General features: G+C 32.5%; 2 protein-coding genes across 2 annotated transcripts in view; both read left to right on the forward strand.

Moving 5' to 3' along the window:
* The window catches only part of LOC127731806 (uncharacterized), a 43,408-nt gene that overhangs the window by 16,314 nt on the left and 2,530 nt on the right, over positions 1 to 24,564 (forward strand). Inside the window, exon 2 of the mRNA XM_052240647.1 lies at positions 6,104 to 6,451. Coding sequence (XP_052096607.1) covers positions 6,104 to 6,451 — 348 coding nt within the window. The remainder of the gene's footprint in view (positions 1 to 6,103; positions 6,452 to 24,564) is intronic.
* Positions 15,348 to 17,620, forward strand: LOC127731695 (uncharacterized). The gene is made up of 3 exons (XM_052240481.1): positions 15,348 to 15,657; positions 16,341 to 16,722; positions 17,536 to 17,620. The coding sequence occupies exons 1-2, from the start codon at positions 15,366 to 15,368 to the stop codon at positions 16,712 to 16,714; spliced, it is 666 nt and encodes a 221-aa protein (XP_052096441.1). The 5' UTR covers positions 15,348 to 15,365; the 3' UTR covers positions 16,715 to 16,722; positions 17,536 to 17,620.

Consider the following 24,564-nt stretch of genomic DNA (forward strand, 5'->3'; position numbering starts at 1 on the left):
AGTTCAATTTATAGTTTTCGCAAAAAGGAAAGGTAGGAAATGCACCCGTTTAGAAAAAAAGTAAAAACAAAGGAAACAGTTTTATAAGCCCACATCTGTTTTTTCTGCATTTGAACAGTATCAAGTTCTTACAAGACATGACTAGCAATACATATCAGAATAATCTAATCTATATTTATAATAGTAACTAATGAAATGCATCAAACGACACCAAACCGGATTACGACCTCTGATACACATGCATGTTTTGTATCCAATAAAACCGATAAAGGAAATACATTGTAACACCAACTAAGACACAATACAGTTTGTTACGGTATACATATTATTTTTCTATATAACACATATATGAGTGTCATCATTGAACAAATAAAAGACCAGTCGTAGGTTTTTTCCTCTCCAGTTGATCAATCCTGACACCAAAGATGTATTATACAAAAGGCAAATCTTAAAAAAAATACCGCCAGGAATTTTTCTTTTTGCTATAATATACTGGGAATTGTTTGTTTATTTACCAACCATATGAACGTTGGGTTTAAGTTTCTTTTTTTTTTAGCATAATAACGTCCAACTGTTCAATTATGCACTGAAAAAAACACGCCCTAGTCTAGATATAAACATTAGTAAACATTTTCCAGTTACACTAACCAGGCTTCTGTAAATCAATGAGACAAGAAACAATTGAATTTGAAAAGTACAAGTTACTCGGTAAGTTAATTATTATATTAACTTTAACAGGAGGGTGTGCGAGAAAAAAGTCAGAACCATTGTGTTTTCTTTTTCTCTACTTATAGAATACATTCTTTTTCTTAACAATGTGAGAATTCGGATAGCATAACCACTAGTTTTGAGTTTTTACAATCAATTCTAATCATCAATGAGATATAGTTTAGCTTGTTTTAAAAGTTTTGCATCATTACATTTATTTCGAATAATGTCCCTTTATTGTAGCGATATGTTGATATTTCAGTATATAATTTTCTTTTCGGGATTGTTTCTTCCAAGAAACCATTAAAACAATAACACATATCTTATGACAATTGTTAAGTAACACCTTAATTGCAAAATGATTCATGCAAGCCATAGATTTGTTAAATATTTTCAAATGACCTGGTCCGTTATATTCGAATTTTATCTCGAGCCTTACCCAGGGATAAAAGTATTGAAGATAACGGACAGTTCAGGATGCGGTGAATATGACTGGATATATAAAAACGGAACGGTCTGAACATATCTTAATTGACTGCAAGCGAATGGTCTGAAAAGTACTAATTTGCCACAAGTGTGTATTGAGAACAAAGACTTCTAAAGAATTTATGAAATCTGGCCAAAATAATAAATGTCTTAGGCAGACAATTTTTACTTTCAGATGATTTTTATCTTTTAGCCAAAAGCCCGTAAAATATAATTTCTCAGCCCATCAACTAGAATAAGCACATCGTATTACTCATGGCTGTAGTTTAGGACTGTGATAGAAAATTGGCGAGCGATACACTAGAAGAAATATACCAAATTGGCTTGGTCATGCATTGAGAAGCGCATAACAAATCTACGAGTTCACATATTTCTAACCCTTTGAATAACCTATGTGTTAAATTCCTAATTTTTTCACCACGATAATATTTTGTTTTATAGCAGACAACGCTTCTAACATAATTGTGTATATACAACATAACTATTTAGTATCAATCTAACGTTTGTTTTAATCAATCAATAAGGGCTGATAATTTAATACGCAAAACACATGTTTCGTTTCAAAAAACTGCATCAGCAGCGCTCGATTCACAACGTTCAGAAGAAACTACACAGTTAAGGAGTACAAAAGGCATTTTTTCTTCTCTTGATACACAGCTCCTAAAAAAAAAATTGAGAAGTATTTTTCTGTCTCCAAATTTTGTCAAGTCTTTCTAATAAAAAATAACACCATATTCAATACGAAAAGTCAAATGATAGGGAATTGAGCAATTAGCAAACACTGTACAGGGTTCAACAATGACGAAACTCATACAGTAAAGACAAAATGTAAGGCAATTCAAACAAGAGAAATAAAGACCAGTTCATATACCGGGTAACCCACGCTGATAATCGTTTCCTTCTGATGCACTTGCATTTTTTTTTTACTTTTTGAAGCATTTGAATCCCAATGATGTATAAGTACCACTAAATTTTAGTAGTTGTATGTCTATAGAAAATATCCGGATATATTACCAGCGACTGGTTTAGATAATCAATTTTATCGAAACGTACTATGAATACAGGTACCAGATGAACAGATGATTATTTATTATATCTTTGAGAGCACCCCAAGATTTTGGTGAGGTTCGTGTTGCTCAGTCTTTGGTTTTCGTTGTTGTGTTTTGTGTAATGCTGTTTGCCTGTTTGTCTTTTACCTTGTTAGCAATGACATTGTCAGTTTATTTTCGATTTATGAGTTTGAATGTCCCTTTGGTATATTTCGCCTGTCTTTGACTTCCAGACATTAAAATGCAGACTGAAAATTCAGGAAACGCTTCAAATCCTTATGATTTAATTGAAACCGCAAACAATGTCTTGATATATTTTGTGAATAAAAGCGCTACAGAAAGAATATAAATGTGTGGTTAAATTAAAATTCATTACATGAATCTGTAATTTTTTTACACTTTACCAAGACCACGTTGACATGTGAATAAAAAAAGTGTGGTTTTAAACAATCATGTTGTACAAAGATAACAAAATTCAAAAGACAATTGATCAGGAAAGCTTTATTACTAGTTAAAAAATACTTGGAAAATATCAATTTATATTTGTCATATTAGTCATGGTACGACCGAATGGATTATTTCATTGTTTATACTTATGTCACTAAAGATTGATAATGAATAATGGACATAATGGGAGGGAAAAAGCAAATAGTTGCCTTTTTTACTGTTTCCAGTACAGTCATATCTGGAGCAAAGAATATTCAATTTCAACATGTATATCGAGTGATATTTCAGACATGATGAAACAAGACATATTTCAGTATCAAAAATACATTAAAATGAACTACTTTTATGATGGTTAAGTCGTATCAACATTTTTATATGTTATTTGTAAATGTGATTTTCGTTTTAACACGCAATTATTTATTGAAACAAACAAAACTTTTTTTTCTCGTTTTGTATCAGAAAATCTATGTTAGAATTTTGTTGCAAGTATTCTTATAAATTATTTTGAATTTAAACGTATTTTCCGATGCATGTGCACTGCAAAATGGTCTATATACACTATATCACACTTATCATTTCGAAAATATGACACTGTGTTTCATTTAAACATATTGGGCAGCTATTCAAATTATGTAGTATGCATTGTAGTTTTTAAGTCACACTGATCAGAAATGTGTTCATATATCATTTTAATTCTCTACTGCCCACAAACTGTAATGTAGAATATACCAACATTGTGAGAAGGCAATAGAACAGTATTGTAGAAAATGCTTTTATTTTAAAGTGTTGTTAAGTAATAGTAGTAAGACACTTATAAAAACATTCAGGCCGTTGGTTTTCCCGTTTGAATGGTTTTACACTAGTAATATTTGAAGCCCTTTATAGCTTGCTGTTCGGTGTGAGCCAAGGCTCCGTGTTGAAGACCGTTCTTTGACCTATAATGGTTTACTTTTATAGATTTTGACTTGGATGGAGAGTTGTCTCACTGGCACTCATACCATATCTTCTTATATCTATGTAACTTATGACATTTACTTTTATTTACCTCAGAATTTCTAATAACGCGTCAGTAAACACCACAAAACACATTATGGTTTCGATATCAAATTTCCCCTTTGTCATATAATTTCTTAAATCATCACTTATAAAACCACAGAAGAAAAAGTGGTTTACAGTTATTCACCACCTATTAATGCAATATTTGTGCATATGGTCATTTATTGTACATATTGACAATATAAATAGACGTGAATACAGCCGTATCATCACTACTTGTAAAATCAATCTGAAGTAATCAACCATGGGAGTTTTTACTGTACTGTTGGTAGCCATTGTTGGAACTGTCTACGGAGACGGAAAATTTGACGATGGTTTAGGTTACGGCGTTGCAGCAGGATATGGTGGTGGTAGAGGTTACGGTGGTGGTTCATGGTATGGCGGGGCTGGAGGTTTTGGCGGAGGTGTTGTTATTGGTGGAGCTGGAGGTATTGGCGGAGGTGCAAGTTTTGGCGGTGGTGTAGGTATTGGTGGAGGTGCAGATATTGGCGGAGGTGCAGGTATTGGCGGGGGTATAGGTATTGGTGGAGTTGCAGCTATTGGCAGAGGTGCAGGTATTGGCGCTGGTGTAGTTTATACTAGAGGTGCAAGCTACGGTGGCTGGACAGGAGGAGGTATGTACATATGATAGTTCACATTTTCCAAATTTCGAAAAGATGTTTTACTAGTTATCAAAACAATTCATCAACAGAAATTAAAATGTAAATATTTTGAATTTAGCTGTCGCTATATAATCTTCAATTCGAGGTTTTATACAGCGTTGTCTTCTATCGCATTTTTTGTTTTTGTTTGTTTTAATAACAATACAGTAGTTTAACAGCACGGCACAAACTCTTCTTTTGCATTTATCTTTCTATGTAAGAATTTGATGATGGTATATTTATAACAATATGTACCTTTGGGTATGAAATGATTTATAACTTTGGTCATGAAATTATTATACTAGCACACATTTCTAGCTTGGTTCGAAAAAGCGAAGAAATATTGTTGACTGTAGATGCCTGTTAGTGTGCATATTAGTGGTTCCTCTTAAACTTAAACATTGTGTATTGTTTTTGTTTTTTCTTCTTTATTTTTTTGAAAATACTATGCCAAATATTCATAACAATTCATCATTGGTATTTGAAACTGAAAAAAGGGTAACGATTTTTTTTTTTAGTATACCTTTTTACCAGATAAAAATTCCTTTTTTTGCATCTTATCTGATGTATACTTGCTATTCATTTGAACATCTTGTTAAGGTAATTTTAAATACAAACATGTCTTTAAACATTCTAAGGAAGTCGTTCATGACAGATTAACAAAGTGTATAAACATAACTTTAATATCGTCATGTTCTCGTTTACTGGAAAAAGGTTTCAAATATATGTTTTCATAACAGCATACAATATTTAGAAGGCCTAGACTCAATCTAATAAAAAATACTTTTACATGTACCTGTTTATGTAACCTTTCTAACTTCTGATTGCATTTTTTGACGTATCGCTACGACTTTCAAAAGCTACGTTTTATTTATTATTGGTTTTGTTTTTTTTTAGATCTGTTGCAATTCTTAACATAACTAAAGTATCACTAAATCATTATCCAACACATTATTGTTGACAAGAATTATCATTGATATGGTCATAATCATTAATTTACTGGTTACAAATTATGAATTTTCGAAAATAATAAGAATTTGCTACATCAGGTAAGGATTATCTTAGCAGTATTTGGCAAAACCTTTTTTGGAATCTGTGGGTCTTCAATGCACTTCACCTTTGTATTTTATAATGCCTGTAGTTTTTTTTTTTATTCAAGCATCACTGATAACTCTTTTGTAGACGAAACGCGCGTTTTGCTAACAACATTGTATCTGAGTAACTATTATTAGTTTATTAATAAACATTCATTGGATTCATTTGACTAGTGTGTTAATGGAATGTTTAACTAAGAACAATCTTTATTGTTGGCTGGACTCAACTTTATCTTTATTCTTGCATTTAAGATTGGTTCTCATCTAGATTTAACGATATTTTTTTTACAAATCATTTCGATTAAAACGATAAAGTGTTCAACAAATATTGGAATTGTTGCTAAACTCAACGAACATGGCAATTTGCATTATATAGCATGTTGTTCTGCGTGTTTTTGTGCAAACGAGTATCTGATTGCTTATAAAATTAGGCCAAAAACAAGTTTAGAAGAAAAAAAAAACTGGAATTATCGGTACTTCATTATTGTGAATTTAGTACACAGATGATTTATTATATACTGACAATTGTATCAGGTGTGTACACAATTATGATAACTTAATGAAATTCAGTTTAACATATCAGGTTTGATATTTAATATATATTATATATTCTTAATTACAGCTGGAAACTCTTGGTGTACCTGTCGTCCAGGTTTGTGTCGTAAATGGGAGACAACTTTGAACAAACAATGCAGATTAACACCACTGTTCCCAGGACAATGGAACACCTGCTGTCAGGGATTCCCATGGTGGGTTACTAGCCGTAATTATGGTGGATACGGCGGTGGGTATGGTGGCATAGTTAATGTTGCATACGGCGGTGGATACGGTGGTGGATATGGTGGCGGAATCGGTGTTCCATACGGCGGTGGATACGGTGTTGGATATGGTGGTGGGTATAGTAGTGGAATAGTCGGTGGATTAGTCGGTGGATACGGAGTTAGTGGTGGATACGGTGGTGGATACGGAGGTAGATACGGCGGTGGATATGGTGGAAAATACGGTGGAGGAAAAAAAGGCTATTAAACTTGATAGTATGTATTGTCTTCCATAAGGTGATTTGATTGTGCATTGAAAGACAGTAACCTATTGACACACAACAACCATTAATATCAACAGCAGACATGTGATTATTCAAGTTTTTTAATAAGTATTATCAGTTATCTTATTTGACCAGATCCAACTAGATTTTATTTTGCGTCTGAAGACATCATTAACCGCATTTCTTAATCTAAAAAAAAATAGTAAAAGGGATACAGTCCGCATGTTTCATACGCTTAATGATGATGATGGGTGGCTGCTTAACGTCCAGCTACAAATTGATATGCATATTCAGGACGAAAACATGTTAAAGTGATTTGAATACTAACCGTGCTGTGTACTAGACCGACACGCTGACCCTGATTTTTAACGTGCTATGTAATAGTCCGCAGGAAGACATGTCACGTTACCCGGACATTATTCTGAATCCTTACCGACCAGTCTTTGCTCCTACTCCTTAATGACGCGAGCTTAACGGAGAAGCAGCTAATACTAATGTTTAAGTCTTTGGTTTGACCCAGCCGCGGTTCGAACCTATGACATCCCGCTCTCGAGACGAACACGCTACCACGAGACCAGCGAGGTGGTTTCAAACGCTTGAAAATACTATAGCTTACAGTAACAAGTTAAAAGACGAGCTGCATGTTGCCTTAATTACATCGGTTAGAAGTATATATCTAAGCGCATTGGTTGCACGGTTTCACAAATAATTTAATTCTAGTTCTTTTCCTAGCAACAAACCACGTATCACTCTTTCCATTGAGGTGAAACACATTAATAAATCGTATAATGGCCCAACATTAAAAATGAACATTAAATGTCACAATTCCGACGATGCATGTTTTATATTTTTAAAATGTGTTATATTGCGGCCTCTGGTATAACTTGTCGTAAACACGAATGATAGTATCATGCGTTTTAATGACACAATCATTGTTTAAAGAGACGAACAAGACAAAGGAAACACGTCTGGAGCAGGGATTCAAAAGTAAGAATTTACTATGTCTAACTATGCACTAACAGTTATGATGAAGTGTTTATCTTGACATGATAGCGTAGACAAACATGATTCACTGCGTTTTGTAATCAACAAAATCTTTAATTATATTTTGTAGGATACATGTACCAGCATTGGAATCAGTAAAATGACCTTATCCTTAGAATGACAATTCATGTTTTTCAATAAATTTTGTTATGGAAATTCACATATGTACTTGCTTCATGTATGCATTAGTTATCATAAGAATATAAGTATGATTGCCAATGAAACAATAATACACCTAAAAAAAATGGCGATGATGTCAACAACAGAACTGAATGGTTTTTAACAATAAGAAAAAATAGTTACCACATAGAACTCTATAAAAGGCCACGCCATGACAACATGTGAAATATAACGGCCTGATGTATGTTATTAAAAACAGATATGTGAGACGAAAACTAACGACAGTCACTGAAAACAAACCATTGCCTTTGATTATACGACATGCTGCCATGTAATTCATGTTGATGAGCACGTAACCCTTTATTCGCAAGGTAAATTAGTGTAAAATCACAACAACAGAACAAAATAAGGCATTTTTGGGTGAAGACTTCGCTCATCAAATTAACACTTATCAAATACAATTAAGGGGGTACATAACACTTCGACTAAAATAGATTTGGCTCGTTTTATTTTCATAAAATTTTGACAAAACATTTACCTTGACGAAAAAAAATTTGAACCACACAATTTACAGGAATAATTTATTAGCTATATTGCAGTTTGACATGGCATTGAGAAGCTTAATTGCTCTTTACTAAAGAGTTAACTCACTTAGGTGTTCTGTGCCCTTTTAAACAAAGACACACCATACACGGTATCGATCCAAGAGGTCTCGCGAACGGTTTAATTTGAGAGGTCAGATAGAAGCTTACCACACCGTTTGCCTATTTTTCCTGTAGTACGTCATAGGACTCACCTTTTGACACACCGTGGCTGAAACTAAATTGCTGCATCTTCAGGGGTTCTGACATAGTCCTTCATAGTTTTATATGGTTTGCTGGCAAGCTATGCAATTTTAAATTGATATTTGTAAAATAATCAACACACGACTGTCCAGGTCATAGTTCTCTTTCACCTTTGAAAGAGAGATCCGTACTTTTAGAATTCAATGAAATTGTTGGAAAAGTTCAATTTATAATTTTGGCAAAAAGGAAAGGCAGGAAATGTATTCTTTTCGAAAAAAGGAAAAAAAGGAAAAAAGTGATAAGCCGACATATGTTTTCTCTGCATTTGAACAGTATCAAGATCTTAAAAGACATGGCTAACAGTACATATTAGAATATTCTAATCTTTATCAAGATCTTACAAGACATTGCTAACAATACATATTAGAATAATCTAATCGTTATTTATAATAGTAACTAATGAAATACATCAAAAGACACCAAACAGGATAACGACCACATATACAAGTTCATGCTTTTTTTCCCCTGTTATGCCGATAAAGGAGGTGCTTTGTAACACCAACAAAGACACAATACAGTATGTTACGCTATAAATATTGTTTTGTTTTCATATAACACATATATGGTTGTCATCACTGAACAAATAAAAAACCGATCGTATGTTTTTTTTTTCTCCATCAATACTGACACCCCAAGGTGTATTATACAAAAAGGCAAATCTTTGAAAAACACCGCCAGCATTTTTTCTTTTCTGCAAAAATGTACTGGGAATTGTTTGTCCAGATACCAACAATATGAACGAGGGGTTCTTTTTTCGTGTGCGTTTTGTATAGTAACGTCCATCTGTTCAATTATAAAGTGAAAATAAAAACAAACAAAATAACCGCACTAGTCTCAATATGAACGTGTTTTTTTCTTTTTCTTTTGCGTTTAACGTCCAACTGTTCAATTATGTACTGGATATTTTGTTTCCATTAAAGCCGATAAAGGAGGTGCATTATAACACAAACAAAGACACAATACAGTATGTTACGGTATATATATCTTAAGTTTGTTTTTCGTATAACACATATATGGGTGTCATCATTGAACAAATAAAAGAACGATCATAGATTTTTTTCTCATTTTATCAATCCTGGCACCCCACGATGTATTATACAAAAGGAAAATCTTTAAAAAAAAATACGGCAAGCAAATGTTTTTTTTTTTTTTTACTGCAAATGTGTGCAGGGAATGGTTTGCCCATTTACATGTACCAACAATAGGAACATGGGGTTCTAGGTTGTTTTTTATGCGTTTAATTTAATAACGTCCACCTGTTCAATTATACAGTGAAAAAAACACGCACTGGTCTAGACATGAACGTTACTAAACACCAATTACACTAACCATGCTACTGTAAATGAATGAGGCAAGACACAAGGAGGAGGGTTTGCAAGGAAAAAACATTTCAAAACTATTGTATTTTCCTTTTCTCTAGTTATAAAATATATAATTTCTTAACAATGTGAGAATTTCGATTGAATAACCACACCACCCACTTTATACGTGGCTGTTCACCTACATACCACTGGAATATTGGAACATTTGATGGTTTTAAAAAAATATGTACGCATGGATGTAAATACAGTCAGATAATGGTACGAGAACACAATGAATATATTACATGATTAGCGTACATTCATTTGTAATAGCACAATTTTCAATATTGTGTGAATCAACAGAATTTGCCTAATTTTTCGATTTTATAATAAATCCTAATCATCAATGAGATATTAAATTTATTTCAAATAATTTCCTTTATTGTAGAAATATATTGATATTTCTGTCTATTAATTTCTTTCCAGGATGTTTCTTCCTAGAAACCTTTAAAACAATAACACATATGTTACGAGATTTGTTAAGTAAAACCCTAATTTAGAAACAATTATTGCAAGCCATAGATTTGAAAGAAATGTTTACATGTCCTGGGTCGTTTTATTCGAGTTTTATCTCGAACGTTACCCAGGTTTTAAAATAACGGCTCAGGTCTAAAGAAAATGGTATCAAATCTATAGGTTGCATGAGTTAGTTCGCTTCTGATAGAACAAATACGGCAATTTGAAAAATTGAAGCGAAGGTAAGATTGCCGTGTGTATGGCTGTTATATTTTATCCCCAGAAAGATAAGAGCTACACACTTCAGATAAATCTAAGGCTTGCATGAATTATTTCTTAAATAACCACTAGGAAAAAAAGGTGTTCAATCCTTATAATTCTTATCCAAAACATTTTTTGGTGTTGGCTACTATTTACTGTTAAATCCACAGTTGACATGCCGTCACTAAGGATTGAGCCGCCATGTTGACTTGCTGAAATCCATGAATATGCGATGATGCAATAGAATAGAAAAAGAAACAACACCTACCCCAAAACCCTATTTGAAGGCAATATTATACGAATTGAGAGCGTACACGTAACTAAATAATATTCAGCTTGAGAGTTTTCATTAGTATGACGTCACATTTTGACATGACCTTAATGCGTCAAGATCATTCATGAAATTTCGCGTAATTTTATTTTATTTTCTACATTTTTAAGATCTTTTGCATTAATTCTTTTTGATATTGTTATGATATTGTAACTATCATATTTATTTAGTTAGCCTAATTTGTTTTGTGTGGCCTAATAATATTTTTACATACTTTGTTCTTGTTTAGAAAATGATATTGTAACTGTGCAGTTTAGAAATCACTGGAACAATCATAGAGACTGATGGAATGATTAGAACTGTCTATTTTACTTACATAACATAACGTTTCCAGAATGATCATAATAAAAGTTGCTTAATTTAAACGTCAATAGTATTCTAGACGTTTCCGTTATAAAGTGTTCTAGTAGTTTTATTTTCTACAGTGTTTTAGAGATTTCCGTGACAAATATATATACAGACATTAAAGTTTAACTTTCAGACATAGACATCGATAGACATTAATATTCTCAGCAGTTGGATTGACACTTTTATTTTCAAACTACATCATACTAGATTGTGTGACCTATTGGACGTAATATTCTGCGTGGATTCCCGAGAACATTTCCGGATAAAGAAAAGACAAAAGATCAGACATATATTTTGACAGTTAAGTTGACATTTCTTTTTGTGTAATACTTCTTGTAAACTTGTGTATAATTCACTTGTTAAATTGTATTATTGATTTGTATCTTTTGTTGGCTACAATTAAAGGCGAATTTCTGGCCGAAACAATATGCATTAGAATAGGTATAACGTTTCTGTAGTTTCCTTTTCAGTTTCAATTTGAACACAACGAAATCTACATAGTGTTTGCACATAGGTTACGATACATGTCGATTTACGTGGCTAAGTATAGATATATCGATAATTTTATCATGCTGTTGTTAACAAAGCGAAAGAAGTACGTCAAGTTAGAATTGCCAATAACACACGATTACTATCAAATGAAATATGTTTAGTTTCAATTACGCCAGGATAAATAGGAATCTTACACAGGTCACTTGTACATGCCTTGACATTCATATTATTGCAACCTTGCATCAGATTGGTTGATTCTTTAAAAGTTAGACCAATCGGTCTGGAAAGAAATAAACCAAATATGTTCATATAATTAGTGATGGTTAACACGTCAAAACTCTACACAGAGATACACTGACCTAATATATTCTGATTTAAAAGTCATCTACATGTCAACGGAATGTTTTACAATGAAGAAATTGTTGAGATTACTCTTGAATATGCCTTGTCGCACTAAATTTCACAAACAAACACAGTATGAAAATGAATTTTATTCAAATGTGTTCATAAATCTTGAAGTACTTTGTGAAGAAGATGAAGAAAAAAAAAAAACAGAAAAAAAATAATAAGAAAGGAAAGTAAAAATGATAGGAAAAAAAGACAAGTAGTGTATATAGTGATATTTGAACTGAAAACCTCTACATCTTACTTCAGCTGGTATAACAATTACACTACGTCGGGTGCATAAGAAAACAAGTGAAACAAAGACGTATGCATGCTTGAACATGCCAATCCACGGTTATCGTGTGTAACAGTGTAATAAATATTAAAATTCAGTCAAATAAGAATTGTTCGAATATGAACCAATTATAGAATATCTTTTGTTTTATTATTCCTCAAATTTTGTCACAGTTCCCTTTTGATTTTGAGTCAACACTCGACACTGTCTGTGAACATCTCACTTTAATTCATTCAAATATAAATACTGGAGTACTGTTCCTTTTTTGTAGATATAAACATGGTAAAATAAGTAATGAAGAAACTCACCATTATAATATGAAGAAAATGATATCGTCTGATTGAGTGAATACCGTAAATCATCTCCAGTTCGCAGTTCGTTTAAATATATCGATGATTCAACGAAAACAACGACGTTCTTTTTTTCACATTTTTAACATTTTTGACTGTGAGCGTACCTTCGGCCAACGAAGATATTTGAACTAAATCAACATTTATATCCAAGGAATGACAGGTATAAATATGATTGTGAGCCGTATGTTTCATTTCTAAAAGTCACTGTAGAACCCAGTTTAACGTTTCTTTTGAATATATGAAACTATGATACTATATGTACGCTGTTGCTCAGAACATAAAAAAAACTGTTTTTGTACTACTAAATTTTCGGAACCAGTGCGCACTAATATTTAACTACAGGTATATTGGATTTTCAGCACAAGTCAGGATAAGGTATAGTTTTGGTATGACATAACTATTACTTTATTAGAACTTTAGACAGAATAGCTAAAACTGTTTGAAGTTGGATAATATAACATGGAAATCAATTGGACTATGAACACGATGAACTAGTTGTTTTATTCCTCCACTTAAATACTTTATACACAGTCTTATAAGCGCAATTAGAGTTCATATGTTTCAAAACAGATTTTGAATGGGTCTCTTCAATGTCATGTGTAAGAAGAAATACATCTCGGCAAACTTCTCTGTCGTCAAAAGTTTACAAATATCTGGTTCGCCTTCGGTCTCCATATCTTGAAGGTGATTTATCGACGCCTTTTGATTTTAATTTACTCATCAAATACATATTTTATCCTCTTTAGATAGTTCTCGCATAGAAAGTATATGACTTATGATTTTACTCTGTTTAAATTGTTTAATACATTTGGATAGACAACCGCAATCTCCAGTTATGTTGGCCATGTTTAAACCTTCATTATTAATACAAGTGTTATAATCATTCTGCTGTAAGCTGCAGCTGCTTGTGAAGTTTCGTCAGTTTCATATAAATGTTGGACATTTTCTCCTTCTTCAACTCCATTACTTTCAGCATCGATAGTAGAATTAATGTCTTCATCATTGAATCCATTTAAAGGTGGTACATGTAGATAATCGCAATAAATTTTGTCTAAATCCTGCTATATACATATACACATGTAAATGTTTACTAAACAAACTAAAAAGTTCGTAAAATTTATTAAACAAAAATAATAACTCTTTATTAACTACCCTTACAAATATATCTAGTGTGCGAAATTTGAATCTATCCATGTTCTTCATAAATATCGGCTGCTTGCATGTATTATTTTGAAAAGTTTCGCCCAAATATCTGTTTTCCGTTATCAAAACATTTTAATTCGAAGTCAACTTAAGTATTTCATTATTCTGCATAAGTAAAATAGATTGTTTTTTTTTAATACATCAGGATTTAAAAAGTCGGAAGAACAACAAATTTGTTTTATGTGACGTAACTATTTATTTTTTCAGCCATTTTTTTGTATTGCCACACTATCAATGATTTTAAAATTAATTTCAGCATCGTCTTTTAGAATAGTTTATAGATATAGTTTTGGTATGACATAACTATTACTTTATTAGAACTTAAGACAGACGAGCTAAACATGATTGAAGTTGGATAATATAACATGGAAAGCAATTGGACTATGAACACGATGAACTAGTTGTTTTATTCCTCCACTTAAATACTTTATACACAGTCTTAGAAACGCAGGACCTTGTGCAATGCCAAACTATAAGTTAACAGTATAAACATGATGTAGGATTATGAGTTCGCATAACTGTACATATTTATCAATACATAGTTCGTTCTGTTTAATTTACAGACACAAACTGATATTAGTACCGATAAAACAATATTTACAGATTTTACTTATGTATAACATTTGATAATCATTTAGAATAAGTTTACTTATAGAATCAATAATTTTGCATCAATCGTTTTTAATTTTACGGGCTTTATCAACATCTTTGTAAAAAAGGTGATTTATGTTTATATATAAGTTCATGTATTGGTATTCAAATACGGATAATGCACTATTGCAATTGTTGTTTTATCATGTATCTTGCTTCCTTTATTCAACGTTTAAACATATATTAAGTAGTGATTTGCATATGTAGTTACATCTTAAAGTGAGTACTACCGTATCAACCCGATATACACACAGTATCCCGATACATTACACAAGCCAACGATTCACCCTTCATTATATGTTTGAAACTTCGATCCTTTTCTGTTTGTTATTTTAATTTGATCCTGTTGAAGTTGTGGCTGACATTATTATGAATAGTATTGGCTGATACAGAACGATTGTCATTGGTATTATACATGTACCTTTTCAAATTGACTTATTTACCTCAAAATTTATAATTATACGTCATAAAACACAATAAAACACATAATGGTTTCGTATTAAATTTCCCCTTTGTCAAATTTTTGCTTAAATCATCACTTCTATAACCACATAACAAAAATCGTTTACAATAATTCATCATTTATCAAGTTAATATTTGTGCATATGGTCATTTTTTTTGTATATTATGACTATATAAATAGACCTAAACAAAGGCGTATCATCACTACTAGTCGGATCAATCTGAAGTACGTAACCATGGGAGTTTTTACTGTACTATTGGTAGCCATTGTTGGAACTGTCTACGGATACGGAAAATTTGACGGAGGATATGGAGGTGGATCAGGTTACGGTGTTGCTGTAGGATTTGGCGGTGGTGGAGGTTATAGGGGTGGTTCATGGTACAGTGGAGCTGGAGGTACTGGCGGAAGTGCTGTTATTGGTGGCGGTGCAGGTATTGGCGGAGGAGCAGTTATTGGTGGAGGTGCAGGTATTGGCGGTGGTTTAGTTTATACAGGAGGTGCAAGCTACGGTGGATTATTAGGAGGAGGTATGTACATATGATTTGTCGACTTTTCCAAGACTTGGAAGGAAGCTTTATTATAGTTATCATATTGATTCATCGGCAACAACAATGGCATGGGAGTCTTATCGTTTAGAAATATTTTAAGCTGTAGCCTTATACAAGTTTTACTACTTCGATGTTTCTTTTCGCTTTATGTTTTTTAATACATTTACTGATTTTGAACAGAACCACAAAAAATAACTGTTCATATTTAGTTGTTTGTCTATATTAAAATGGGTGATAGCATTTGCATGAGATCATCTATTTTTGGTTATACAATCGTGTATAACATGATATATGGCCATTGCTTCGATATTATGAAAGATTAAGCGTGAGCTAATTTAATCACCTAATCTTCAATTTTTTGCTGAACTCAATTACCATTGCGATTTGCATTTTATAACATGTCAGTTTGCATGGTTTTGTGTAAAAGAATATTGATATGTTTTGAAAGTATCTGATTGGATATTTAATCAAACCAAACAAAGTATATGAAATTATAAAAATCTAAACTTCGTAAGTGTGAATCGGTAATACCGATAATTTGTTATATACTGACAATTGTAATATGTCTGTACACATAATGCTACCTTTATGAACTACAGTTGAACTTTTACTGCTTGTTAATTCATTTAATGGATATTAAACTTATATATGCTTTACTTCAGCTGGTAACACTTGGTGTACATGCCGTCCCGGTTTGTGTCGTAAATGGGAGAAAACTTTGGACAAAAAATGCAGACTAGCACCACTGTTCCCAGGACAATGGAACACGTGTTGTCAGGGATTCCCATGGTGGGTTACTAGCCGTAATTATGGTGGATACGGCGGTGGGTATGGTGGCGGAATCGGTGTTGCATACGGCGGTGGATACGGTGGTGGATATGGCGGTGGGTATAGTGGTGGAATAGTCGGTGGATTAGTCGGCGGATACGGATTAGGAGTAAGTGGTGGGTACGGTGGTGGATACGGCGGTGTATACGGTGGACGATACGGCGGTGGATATGGTGGTGGATACGGCGGAGGAAAAAAAGGCTATTAAACTTGATAGTATGTATTTTCTTGTTAAGGTGATCTGGTTTTTTTGTTCAAACAAGCAGTAACCTATCAATACACGCACTATATTAATAAAGTGTTATTCAAGTTTTGAAATACTTGATTCTGTAACTTAACTTGATCAGATCTCAATTGCTTGTATTTTGCGTATAGAGGCATCTTTAACGCATTGCTTGATTTCCATAATAAATAAAGGGACAAAGTCCGCATGATTCAAACACTTGACAAACACAATGTTATTTTCAAAGATAAGAATAACAAGTTATAATGACGATGTGCTTTTTGTGGCTAAACGACCATTGATTTTTTAGTATATATAAAGGCGGAACAGTTGCTAGATTTTACAAACAATCTCCTTTTTGTGATACTCTTGTCATAAATCGTACCACCACCGCTGACATAAAAAATATTATCTTTTGCTTTGTATGGTTCATAAATAGCGTGATTTCCCAACAATAGCGGTTACATTTCCTTTGGACAAAGTCAAGGCTAATGTAATTTTTTTTTAATCCGTTAAACGTTTGATGTTGCGGTCAACCGCATAGCCTGTCGTAAACACGGAAGTCGGTATCTAACGATTTATTGGCACAATCAACAGTGATTCAACACTCAATAAAGACAAATGACACAAATCATCATCATTCAAACAAAAGTATGTATTAAAGATAGACATTTTTTAAAATACAAATTTGGTTATCAGTCTAACTGTGAAAGTATGGATATATTGACGAAGTGTTTACATGCTAACGTCGAAATACATATTTTACTGTGTTTTGTTATCAATAAAACTTGTATTATCATTTGTAGGACACCAGAATTTGACGCAGTAGAATAAAAACATCCATAGAATGACAATTTGTGTTTTTAAATAAATTTGGTTGTACAAATTTAAGTTGTGTTTAGCTCAATAATGTATTAGTTCAATATAAAGGGAAATATGATTGAAAGTAGGACAACAGTCCACCAGAGAGTACATGCTAATTATGTTTACAGCAAAGGAAACCTGAACGGCCTTCAACAATGAGAATAATTCTATACTATGAAGTAAGCTGTAAAACGTCCCGACAAGACAAAATATAAACACAATCTTCAATGCAATCGGAGGGCCTGATCTCTGTGAAAACACTTATCGAAAAATCTAATTTAGAAGACACATACTAACCATAGTCACTGAATAAAAAGCTAATGACTTGGAACACACTAAATGGTGCCATGTTTAGCATCATGTAACACATTATTTACCGAGTACGGTGGTGTTAAATCACAACATGAGAAGATTAAGCTGTACCCATCAAATCGGCACTAAGCAAATACAAGAAATAGATCCAAGAGTACACACTGTTTCTGAACACTAGTTTATTCGTTGTAATGTTGTCCTAATCGTATCAGGGTTGCATTTTATTAAGTCATTTGTATTTTGTTATGATATATAATTCAAACGGTTTAATGTTAACGATCAGAAAGTAGACAACTGCTACTTTTGCCCCTTCTCGAAGATCCAAAACATTGTGTTTCTGCTGTACGAGAGAAGGCAAACTCTTTGATTAGCTGTAGCTAACATGAGGGCTACGTGAATCTTCAGTCGTTTCGACCAATTTTGCATTGTTTTATCAGGATTTGCTAACAGGCAAGGCAGTATTTCTTATAAATTGAAATGTGCGCTATAACACCTATCTGTCGTTTATGAAATTGTCCTCTAAATGTCGTTTTGAGCCTTAAAAATAAAAAATAAGCTGAAGCGTTTTGACAAATTTCTAGAAAAAAAAACACTAGATTAATCATTTTGTCAAAACAGAATTGCAGGAAATGCACCTGTTTTGAAAACAAACCAATAAAAAAAAATAACTCTTACAAGATATGATTGGTAAGAATTATTTAGAAGTAGTACACATTTTTGTTTAGGAGCTAAAATCACCGTGATATATTTTGAAGTTAAAAGTCGTGCAAAATAGCCACATTTTGCATGGATTATTCATAAAACAAACATTTAGTGTAAATAAAAAGGAATCTATCAGATAAAATGTTGACACAAAATATGAGAAGATAGGTTTTATAACATTTTTAAGAAAATACAAATAAAAAAAATGAAAATTCCATTAACATTCCTTTATAACAGGTAATGTTATTTTGATGTAGAAATAAATAATAAAGGTTGCAATTCTGTAAATATAGACAATGCAATTTCCCATAGGAACTCCCTTTGCGGCTAAAACTGTGACACTTTTACTATGAAGTTTCGTGAAAAATAATATCCTAGAAAGGAAAGTTTATATGCACTACTATTTTATTCAAAGGTCAAAATATAGGGCTGTGCGGCATATTTTCAACATTTATATGCCCTGAACTTCTAAGAGTTTAAACTTATACTAAAATTCTGTACTACCCTTACCTCCATTTTTGGACCTCCTAAGAATTAAAATTTAGGCGCTACCATGTTTTTCTATACTGGTTACATTCCCAAGTGATGTCTCTATGAAATGAAACACAGAAATCATAAATGGGAACCAGTACGTTAACAAATTAACATATCTATGAATATTATATATCTCCCCAAAAGAGGCGTGGTTTGAGAAACAGCTGTATTTACAAAGTGCAACCTATACAAACATTTATTCAAATAGAAAACTCTCTAAAAACACTTGTTCTCAAAACAATACTTATTTATCAGAATTATAGCCTTAAAGAAATCACTGCATATACTCTAAGTTTCCTTTTACAGTACATTTTATACCCCTACCCCTGTTTCAATTTTTTAAAGAATTTGAAAACAAGACTTTAATAATTGCCAGCTTACCCTATGTGCATGTTTTCTGACATTAACTGTCTAAAACCTGTTTGAAACTGTTCTGATAACAAATTGAAAGCATTTTAAAATACTATAAATGTAATGTTTAGTAGTTAATCATTCCAACATTCAAGATTATACAAAGTATCCAATCCTGCCTGTGTCTCCAGTCCACATCTTACTGTATGCCTATCTGTCAATGAAAGTTCACAATTTCTGCCTCAAATGGTCAGTTTAGAATTCATGTTACAACATTATCATCCCTAACCATATATCTAACATAAGTTAGTTAATATATGAACTACAAGTGTTTAAACAAATCTATATTTGCAAAAGTTGTATTTATGAAGATATCAGTCTGGTGCATAAATTCACTAAAAGTTTGATAGAAATGACTGCTTACATCTGATTTTTGCATAACTTCCTAGCACAGTTATTGTTTTCCTTACAAAAGACCTTTAAAATAATAAAAGCATAGCATTTAGAAGTTAAATTATCTGTTTTATGACCCAGGGGGAGGCATTTTTCTCTGTTTTTTGCCCCTGGGGCCTCACATTTCCTAATTTTTTTCCCTGTTTCTAGCAATGTGGAATATTTGGTACATATTTAGGATAGAACACACTATTGTAAGTTTTATTGAGGTCTTTTTGTAATTCTAGCTTGTACTTTTTATGCCGCAGTCACAAAAAAGCACATTTAGGTGTTACGGCTTACTTTTGGGTTATCGACAGGACAAAAACACCCCACCAAAAATATTTAAGAAGGATCAATGAGTTGCAATGACTGCGAAGAGTAAATATAAGCACTTCTAAACAATTTAAATTACAAATAGGCATATATTATGAATTTATTTTTAATTCAGGGCTTTAAGTAAACAATGCATACTGTAAACTGTGAATTTATGCTGACTCATCATAGTTTAGGCCCAGGATTTTTTCAATCTTCATGAAATATTTATTAAACTTCATATTTGAGTTAAATCCTTAAAAATCTCTGAGATAAACAAGATTTTGTGAAATTCTGTATGTTCTAATTTTTAACCCTATATAGGTTGCAATTCTGTAAATATAGACAATGCAATTTCCCATAGGAACTCCCTTTGCGGCTAAAACTGTGACACTTTTACTATGAAGTTTCGTGAAAAATAATATCCTAGAAAGGAAAGTTTACATGCACTACTATTTTATTCAAAGGTCAAAATATAGGGCTGTGCGGCATATTTTCAACATTTATATGCCCTGAACTTCTAAGAGTTTAAACTTATACTAAAATTCTGTACTACCCTTACCTCCATTTTTGGACCTCCTAAGAATTAAAATTTAGGCGCTACCATGTTTTTCTATACTGGTTACATTCCCAAGTGATGTCTCTATGAAATGAAACACAGAAATCATAAATGGGAACCAGTACGTTAACAAATTAACATATCTATGAATATTATATATCTCCCCAAAAGAGGCGTGGTTTGAGAAACAGCTGTATTTACAAAGTGCAACCTATAGTCTACACGCAAGATATTCATACTTATTTGAGAAAAACGAGCCTTGGAATACGTCCGAAATTCCTGAACTAAAACGGTGTAGATATACAAATATGGAGATGTGGCATGATTGCAAATGAGACGACTTTCCAGTAAAGTTCAAATGAAGTGGATGTGAGCAATTATAGGCAACCATAGACACCATTTTACACATCTTAAAAAAAATTCTAGCAGACATTATTTCTGTTGTTCAAATTAGGAATACAGTTCAAAAGTTGTTATTTCAAGACTACTCAATTGTAAAAAAAAAAAAAAAGAATACCTTAATTTGGCTTAAACAAAACAAACATAAATGAGCAGCACAGATTATACTGAGCGCTAATGGAGAAACGTGTGCGGACTTCGAATCAATAGTAGATAATTGCATCTCAGAATACCTGTTCATCACGACATTGAATATAAAAAAAAAACACATTCTCTATACACAAACTACGATCGACATTATCTTGATTAAATTACAAGAAATATTGTATCAGTATTTTAAGGAGTTAATCAGGTTATAGGGTATTAACTTTATTTGGAAGTCACAATATCATTTGACCAGACACAGCAGTTAAGCATCAATTTACTAGCTAAGTTGTTGCTTATCTGAGTTTTTAATGATAGTGTAGCAGCATCGACGGTTTACCGTCTAGTGAGAGATATTCCAATATTTATTTGGTAACAGTAAACGAACGAAACAGGTTTAATGATCCCACCTCCATAAATAAAAAGAGGGATAAGACTCAGGTTCACATTCTCAAACAAGGGTTTTCTATTCTTAGATTTAAAGTTTTTATTCTATTTCATGTCTCTCACGCTGATTATGATGTCACGAGCCTTGTTCATATAAGCGAAAACTGACTAATTATTATCAAACTTTAAACTTTATAGGTTGAGATGTTGGACAGACAACATGCATATCGACAGAATAACACATTTCTTATTTCTTGTGTTACTGTAGGTAAATGATTTTTTGATTGGGGTTCACGAGCAGTGCATGCTTTTGATATGAATTATTCTCTGTAATTTCATAACACGTTTATCGATTATTTTCAGACAATATGACGCCCGACACGCAAAAAACGGCCCTTATAGCAAAAATTGTATATTTTGGGTTTGTGTCTTATATAAACAGACAATACCAATGCCAACTTGGTGCAAGAAATTGACAACGATCCGATAAAAACTAGTTCAGAATTTTCAATTTTAATTACACACAAAATATGCTCTAACGTTTTTTCGAGTACTTTGAAATCGATTTTGGTTGGTTGATATATGGCTATTACACGTTTACTCTTCTCTTGGTGCTTGGAAAAATGCATCCTGATATCTTTTCCGAACAAATGGACGCACTTAGAAATAAAGATTTTCCTGTTTGGCATGTGAAAGTCCGGCTGCAGGAATAACTCCAGGACGGGCCAACGGATCGAACTGCCCAAAAGGACGGCGAAGAACTGCATTTTTCTTTTACAATAACTCTGCCTGGTTTATCATGGAGTAAGATGAAATTATGATACTTTCTAACTCTTGGAACAGGCTAAAATAAAGCAGTTTTGAACGGTTTCCGTTTTTTCATTGCCAGGTAGTTTCATTGTTTTCGTCTTCAAACTGCACGACCTCGTTTGTTGATGATGACTTTCGGAATACATCCGCTAAATGATTAACTGTATCACAGTTAGATCGTTGGAATAATTTTGTTTGCCTGCATCAACCAAACATTTGGTATGACCAGAGAATTGCATCATTAGAGGTATCGTTTTGTGTTGTTCAGTTAACACGCGCCATGCGAGATAGCCAGCATATAACGATTTTTTGTTCTCCTGAAACAATTATAAGAACTAAATTAACAAAACCATCAACTATTGAATATCAAAATTTAATTGCGCTTCGCTTACTCAATGCAAGATTTAGTTAACAATAACATGCAGAAATTTGTTGACAGTTTTTAATGTTAAGCATTTATAATTAATATTGTTTTTCTTTGTATATTATCAGCATAAATAGGCAGCTATTTCGTTATGATTATTTTTCAAATTGCAAACAAAATATTAATTCTCAAGTAACAATATATTTCTTTCTCTATTAGTTTTGGTTTTTTGCGAATTGTCATCTTCTTTTCCAGTATTTGCATGATATATTTTTTGCTAAACGTAAAGCAAGAAATGAATATTTCTTTCTATTTCTTTTCTTAAAAATGTTGAATAAAGGTAAAGGAGTACTGTGGCTTGTACAATTGAATTTCTCCTAAATTCTTATTTCCTCTTTAAGTGTTAATTTTGCGATTTATTTTTTTTTTTTTGGTTCTGATTATTTTTTTACTGTTAATATTTTTTTTTTCTTACGTTTGATTTATTTGTTTTGTTTGTTCTGTTTTATGTTAGATGGCCAGATTGTTTTGTTATGAATAAGGCTGTTATTCTCTCAGTTACATTGATTCATATTTGTTTGGCCTCGTTTAAACTATAACTTTCAATAGCTTCAAATTGCTTACGTTTTCCTTCCATGCATATACCAAAAATTTTCACCTTTCTTCCGGATAGAAAATACAATTGTCCGACTTGATCAGTGTGATGTGGAAAACTTATACTTTGGGCAAAGTTAATGATATAATGGACATTCTTTAAAATCTGTCCTAGATGATAGTTACTGAATTCCTCCCGCGATTTTGATACCCATCTATTATATAATATCTCCTGGCAGCTACAATGTGTGATATATAATTTTGTGAGCTTCGATTTGTTTTCTTCTGTTTGCGCCAGAGAAACGGTATGCGGACAACAAGATGACCAGACATTTTTAAACCTTGTAGACGGGCACTTATTGAACAACGTTTGAAATCTCTTCAAATTAAAAGGCATTTTTGGGCGCCTATTATAATTTCCGTGTTTTCTTGGCGTATTACCATTAGAGTTCATATGTTTTAACAAAGATTTTAAATGGGTCTCTTCAATATCATGTGTGAGAAGAAATACATCTCGACAAACTTCTCTGTCGTCAAATGTGTACGAATATCTGGTTCGCCTTCGGTCTCCATATCTTGAAGGTGATTTATCGACGCCTTTTCATTTTAATTTACCCATCAAATACATATGTTATCCTCTTTAGATAGTTCTCGCATAGAAAGTATATGACTTATGATTTTACACTGTTTAAATTTTTTAATATATTTAGATAGACAACCGCAATCTCCAGTTATGTTGGCCATGTTTAAACCTTCATTACTAATACAAGTGTTATAATCATTCTGCTGTAAGCTGCAGCTGCTTGTGGAGTTTCGTCAGTTTCATATAAATGTTGGACATTTTCTCCTTCTTCAACTCCATTACTTTCAGCATCGATAGTAGAATTAATGTCTTCATCATTGAATCCATTTGAAGGTGATACATGTAGATAATCGCAATAAATTTTGTCTAAATCCTGCTATATACATATACACATGTAAATGTTTACTAAACAAACTAAAAAGTTCGTAAAATTTATTAAACAAAAATAATAACTCTTTATTAACTACCCTTACAAATATATCTAG

This window comes from Mytilus californianus, unplaced genomic scaffold (genome assembly GCF_021869535.1).
Source record: "Mytilus californianus isolate M0D057914Y unplaced genomic scaffold, xbMytCali1.0.p SCAF_20, whole genome shotgun sequence".
In the NCBI taxonomy this organism is placed as follows: Eukaryota; Metazoa; Mollusca; class Bivalvia; order Mytilida; family Mytilidae; genus Mytilus; species Mytilus californianus.